This window comes from Perna viridis, chromosome 5, assembly GCF_037379345.1.
Source record: "Perna viridis isolate PV_CMFRI_1.1 ecotype Kerala chromosome 5, ASM3737934v1, whole genome shotgun sequence".
Lineage (NCBI taxonomy): Eukaryota > Metazoa > Mollusca > Bivalvia > Mytilida > Mytilidae > Perna > Perna viridis.
Genome location: NC_142449.1, coordinates 34793092 through 34799808, shown reverse-complemented (window position 1 = coordinate 34799808; position 6717 = coordinate 34793092). Strand labels below are relative to the sequence as shown.

At 32.1% G+C, this 6717-nt stretch overlaps 1 protein-coding gene across 1 annotated transcript; it reads right to left on the bottom strand.

Annotated features, from left to right (window-relative positions):
• Positions 1-233: 233 nt before the first annotated feature.
• On the bottom strand, positions 234-5622 carry LOC148617210 (tetraspanin-9-like). Its single transcript, XM_088581624.1, has 6 exons — positions 5409-5622; positions 4389-4463; positions 3796-3897; positions 3210-3404; positions 1815-1898; positions 234-1149 (listed from the first exon to the last, which is right to left on the bottom strand). The coding sequence occupies exons 1-6, from the start codon at positions 5619-5621 to the stop codon at positions 1072-1074; spliced, it is 747 nt and encodes a 248-aa protein (XP_088437750.1). The 5' UTR covers position 5622; the 3' UTR covers positions 234-1071.
• Between the last annotated feature and the right edge of the window lie 1095 nt (positions 5623-6717).

Sequence of the window (6717 nt, the reverse complement as noted above, 5' to 3'; positions counted from 1 at the left end):
TTTCTTTTCGTTTTTCATTCTGTTTCTGTATGTCATTTTGATACCCCTGTCTGAAGTTTCTATTCCTTGTTTTTGTTCCTTGGTTTATGGTTTGAAGATTTTCTTTTGATATAATGGTTACGCATCATCGAACTTCTACAAAATGCGACATGTTTATTTTTCAATAATACAACAACCAACACATAGATAAGCTACGAAGATTTTTATTATATTTTATGAACTAAATGGGACTGAATACTACTTGTAGACTAGAAAGTCTTGACGAACATGATATTATGACGTATTCACGAACGTTTGAATTCATGAGATTTTTTAATGATAAAAGTATACATGAACATAATATTGCTACACAAAATGACATACAAACACATACAATTATACTTTAAACTAATTACATAAAGCTATGAATATACATGTACAATTTTATATACAATAATTACTTTAGCACCTTTACAAATATTAACTGCATTCGGGGAGGGTCGCAAAGTCTGAATTTGTCGGAAGGAAATCGGATGTGAAAGCATCTCTGGTCATGTCGGAATTTAAATCATTACTATAAGTATAAAAACGGAGAGGAGCATTTTCATTGATCAAATATCAATCAGTTTTATTCTTGCTTCCTTGCTTTGAATAATATACTGTGCAGACCGAAACCGAATCTCTTTTGGACTTAAAAATTGGTTCAGTTTAGACAGGTGTCCGGTTTATCAAGGTTTAGAATACATCTAAAGTGATATACAATGACTTATATAAGTGTCTGGTTTAGACGTGTTATCAGATTATCCAGGATTCGGTTTAAAAGGGTTTGCTATATTTGTATCCACAAACTTGAAAATCTTGTTTTAATTTATGAAACGCATAAAGCAGTAAAAAATGTTATCACTGTATAAATTTCAAGTATATTCGAAAGTTTTAATTCAATAATTCCTTTACAAATGCCAGCAGAAATCAGACAATTTAATTTTGTCTGGTTTGTCTATAGTTTATTCATTATCTCGTCGTTAGATCATTTCTTGGTCTATTTCCTTCAAAGTGGAAACCTCGATTGACGAAAAATAAAAACTCATTGTTTCAACTCTTATCCGAAAGTTCTCTATCTTCTTTTCTTATTTGTCCAACAAGAATGAAGGAGGCAATGGCAGCTATGATCTGAAACCAAAAAAAAAAATAATTGAAATTTAATCAATTTGTTTTAAATAGTTTTTTTGGCATTAACATGACCAAATGACAACACGGGTTGAATTTCTTTTCAATACATTCGGCAATACATCTTGATATTTTAATCATAATCTAATCATGTATAAAGAGCGTTTCCAACTTATTTTGCTTGTGTTTTTTTTTTCTATAAATGTCAATATAATTGTTTTTTTTTCGAAAGTATACCATCTTACGACGGGTAGGATACATATGATATTGTATTTGAAAAAAAAGAAATTGTATGATTGGAGGGTGAAAACAAAAGAACCAAACTAAATGTAATAGGCAAACTCTAAGCAGGAGTCTAGGGAATATTCAGAAGAATGAAAGTCATTTTACAAGATGACCGGTATCTCGTGACAGTGTATGGCTACTAGCTAATACCTGGAACGTAGTTCCGAGAACCAGGATAGGTAATAACAAGTTTAACGAACTGATAAAATCTAGGCAGTTATCAAAGGGAATAGTCAAAAGGAAAGTCCATATATAAAATGGAAATTTCAAGGTAAAAACCGGAAAGTAGGAAACTACCGCAGTGATCCTGACTTGGTTCCGGCAATTTCTCGATGGTATAAGTGGCTATAGACCATAATTTTATGCACTACTTTCTTACTAACCTGAACAATGAGAATTAGAACACAAATGGCAATAAATGTACTTGTATACTGATCTAAAAGCTGATTCAAAATATCATAACAACCCTGGAATGGAAAGAATATATATATTAACGCATCATATCATGATTTTACTACCGCCTAAGTTGGTTCGTTATATCCACATAACTTCAGTTTTAATTAGCCGACTTCATAGACAATGTACCCAGTTACTAGTATGTGTTTCTTTTTTAATAATTTTTATTTTACATGTATGCGCAAAATATCGTTTTCTGTTACATTATGCATAAGGGATAAATAACGATTTTAGTTTATGCGTTGAAGAAAATACAGCAATTAGGTCGACAATATATTCCAAACAAGATAAATGTTAAAAATCATTCCAAATATTTTAATGTTGTAAAAATTATGAGCGTGGTTCTCCATTATTTTGGAAACTATTCTAAGCGCCAATGGACCTCCTGACCCTTGATTGAGAAGCAATTATGGTTTGGCAATAGAACAATTCGAAAATGCTCTTGGTTCATTCATGGCGAAGCATGTTTCGTTAATAAGTAGTTTAAACAATCATGAAGGTATTTTTATACCGATATTTCTATGTAAAAAGTTTTTGGTAAAGGAATGAGTCTATAAATCTTTCAATCCAATTCAATTAACCTGATTTTAAATTTGGCATCTTTTCGAGTAAATGCTTTGTATTTTATATACATCAGATACACCGGTTTGATGAGGTAAACTGCTTTAGACTGTCAATTATGATGATAATTTCTTTATGTTTTCTAAGTTCAAAATTGTTCGATATATTGTAACAACCTTGAAAAAAAACAACAGAGAGGTAAAGCGTATGAGGAAAAATATTTTTTTTCAAAACAAGCTCCTTCGAACAGTGTGTGAAAATCACTCGACGGTTGAACTTGATTGTTTCTTGATGTTGCTACAAGCCTGAGGTAATCACTACAAAAGTTTTATGGTCGTCATCATTAACTCGTGGATCGTTACGACGTATCCATCTGCGCCATGAAAACTGAGTTGTTCAACGTGTCATAGCTTTCCTTTCCTCTTTCGTCTACCCCGGACTTGACTTTTTATGAGCAACTCGGCGAGTGTATCTTGAAAAGCAGAGGACGCTTACCCTACCGGTGCACCTGGTCCATGCTCCCAGTTTTTAATGGAGTCCGAGTTGCTCATTTGCTTTTGTTACTTTGTAGGTATGATTTTAGTTACTCTATGCTCTTTTTTGTATATGTCTGTTTTCCATGTCTTGTCTTTGTCCCTGGATTACATTCTTTTGATTACTGCTATAACCTTGGTTATTCTAATTACTCTTTCGAAAGGCCTTGCTGCAGCGGTCAGTGAGAGAGGAGCTTACAAAAGAAAAATAAAAGTTTATTTTCTTACCCTATCGACATAACTGGTTGCAGGATTGATTGATAGAGTACAAGGTTGGATGAAGGGTGTACTAGCACTATCTGGAGTAGCACCTTTGCAACAGAAGGTTGGAATAGCACGCTGTCCTCTTGCACCGGATGTTGACCATAGGGTTGAGATAAAATCATTGACTTGAAGCTGTTGGTTAACTCCGCAACATTGGAACTATAATAAAAAAACAAATACTTCATTTTAAGAACTGGCTTTTTTTTCTCATTCTCACAATATGCACCGCTCATACAAACAGCTATTACAACATACAATGTTTGTTTGAACGTTGGAGCTCTATTCCTTTTATTTATATTCAAATACATCGATGTAAGATGCAAGACTATATCCCAAAATAAACGTTGCAAACAGAATAATTATGTCATTTGTGGTACGTACAGTTTTTATGAATTTGTCTTGGTGGGTGAACCACTTTTTAAACTAAAAAATACTAGACATAAAACAATGACGCTGTTACTTTTAAGTACAGGAACATTTACAATTAGTTTTATCTACATTAATTGATGAACTTCTTCACAGAACTTGATCCGCAAGTTTAAAAACTTACAGTAAGAAACAAGAAATTCCATGCTGTTGTTAAAATACTTCCAAAATCTCCTTCATAGCTCTGTAACAACTGTAACATCTTCTGCCGGAGATTGCCCTGGAACTATTAAAATGATCACTTTTTTAATATGTAGCTTTTAGACGAAATGTAAGCTGTGCTATTCAGACTTCAAGAGGTTAATGTACGATTATAAAAATTACTATCAGTAAAGTAAAATAATGTAAGTTGTGTTTTTCAGACGTTATGTTGGACTAGAAGTGGTAAATATACGGTACGATTATGAAGATTTCTCCCAGCAAACCAAAAACATAAAAATTAAAAATTAAAAAAAAACGGGTAAAAATGCGATTAGATTGATACATGTATATATTGTAGTGAATGTCAAAGGTACAAGCTATTCGATATTGCAAATAAAGTGAACAGTGATATATTCCAACTAAATAGAGAAAAACGCTGATTATTGGAGTTCGGAAAATATTAAACCTTTGTCACTTTTGCATGTAATATGTAATATTTCTGTGATTTTTGCCACGTAATAGTGTGCATCAACTGTTAAATACCGTAATAGAACAGTATTAGCATAACCGACTTACCTCTTGTTTTATTTGGAACGAAACACCTAGAACTGCAACTTCTAATATCAGTAAAATGATAATAATAATTCCATACTGAAATTAAAAAAAAATCAAAATTCATACATGACAAACTGTTTGAATTAAAAAAAAAACTGAGACAGGGTGTTGAAGTCTAGGGACAGAGACAACTAAATCGAGCTTCAGAAAACACAACGACCCGGGGATTTCGACGTTAACACCGGTAATATTCTATGGATTAACTATATTTTTGGTTACATTTAATTGTTTTCCCTAGAAATTTGTGAAGGCATGATACTTAATGTTTTAGGCCACTAAATCATTACAAGAGATTGTTGAAGTGGCAATCAACTAAACATGAGGGCAATTTATTTTTCAAAAACTGGAATAAACAGACTTCACACTAGTTCGATGTTATAAAAGTGTCACTATGGGGTTAACACCTCAGGATTATATGCTTAATTGCAATCAGGTAAAATATAATAAAATAAATCTAAAACTGAAAACTGGGTTTGAACAACTGGGGGTGGGGCATATTGTGAATTTATTGGTGTTGAAGATGAATGCATGGTGCAGCGCCATGCTAAATTGGTCTAGGGAAACCCTACAGTAATTCTATATACTGCTCATGCGGTTATAAATTGTTATATCAGTAATTGATCTAACTCAATTGGTTTGTTTTTCCTTGTTTTATGAGAAATAATAATATAAAAAATACTGTAAATTTGGAAACTTGCATGCATGCATTTATTACCGCGATTTAAGTTCAATTCTAATTTTTAATTTTTACCATTTTGAGGAAAAGCCTATATCAATAATGTTCCATAATAAGAGTATTTTTGCGGTTTAAAGTCAGTCGCATTTTTAATAATAAAATATCACAATAATTTGTGAATTTACAGTATTTAGCACTCCATTACATTGATAAAACAGTAACTTGAAAATGATTTGATGCCGAGCAGCCTGAACTCTAAAAAGGAAATGGATAAAGCTACTAACAATACGATAAAAGCTACTTACTATTACTAGCAACAGAACCATACGTCTACAAGCGCCAACTATTCCCATCAAAGACACAATTATGGAGAAGATCCCTGACGAAATAACGATTCCTGCAACTGCACGAAGCAAAAATCCCATTCGAGTATTTCCGATTTCGATATTGTCAAATAAAGGGAGGTAGGACTGTATGTATTGTCCACCCTTTACTTGAATTGCAATTCCAGCTGCCATCAAAGCGATGCCAAATATCTGAAAGACAAATATATCAGTATGGTATTGCAGGCAGACAAATAACGATGCAAAAGAGAGAAAATGTTATTACCATAAGACCAAACGTTTAGAGTAACAAAGATGCAAAAAAATGATAATATAAATTAAAATAATGTATATATAATAAAAAGAAAATTAGTTTTACTATTTAAAAGCCAAGCATATCACGAAAAATCTCTCTCTCTCTTTGAAAGAACACGAGTAAACTAAATTTCCGTTATCTACATAATAGCCTAGCTATTGACTACATGAAAACTGAAATTTGTTTCTCATTTTTTTTTCGGAATGCTATTGTTACATATATATCAGAAGAAATCCTTACCACAAATACTATATTAATGGTTATTAAAAAAACCATTCCAAATTTTCCAAGCAAATTCATTTTCAGAGTTTTAGTTCTTCACAATAATTCCAAAAATTAGAGTCCTTCCTCTTCGAAACCAAAATGCAACTGATCAATTTTGTTGAGAAAAATGTTCATTAAAATGGGTGATGCTTAATCACATATATAGGAATGTTAATTAGTCAGAAAGTGTAATTTTTGGTGACTTCATTTTTTGGTCATCGATTCTGCGAATGACAGGTGACACAAACATATTGATGAATGCATGTTACACGAACAAGACTTTTTTCACACCATTTGTGACTGGTTCAATTTCAAGTATTTAGTATTTTGATTTTTTAAGTGTATACTATTTCCTTCTATTTGTTTGATATTTAATTTCTAGTTTAGTCACAATGCTCTGTGTTGGCGTTTGTCTTGTTTCGTATACTAATAAATGTATATTGCATGTACATGTTTTAGAACAAATCCCCAAGGGGACGAATTTCACGTTTTAGTGTTTTGTCGTGTAGTCTGTAAATTTATTTAAATTCAATTAGCTATTTTAAGTGTTACAATAAAATGGTGATTTAAGACTATAAATCAATCGCCTTTATATCGTTGGTCCTGACTAGCAAGGTTGTCCTTGTTCATTAATTTGACTGTGTCTATATCTCTGACCTCATGCATCAGGGAAAACAGTTTTGAACTGTAAACAATAACTAAAAATGTAGT

Coding starts and splice junctions, on each gene's coding strand:
- LOC148617210 (XM_088581624.1), bottom strand. CDS start 5,621: ATGGCAGCTGGAATTGCAATTCAAGTAAAGGGTGGACAATACATACAG. Junction 3,898..4,388: donor CGTTCCAAATAAAACAAGAG/GTAAGTCGGTTA, acceptor TCATTTTAATAG/TTCCAGGGCAATCTCCGGCA. Junction 3,405..3,795: donor GGAATTTCTTGTTTCTTACT/GTAAGTTTTTAA, acceptor TTTTTATTATAG/TTCCAATGTTGCGGAGTTAA.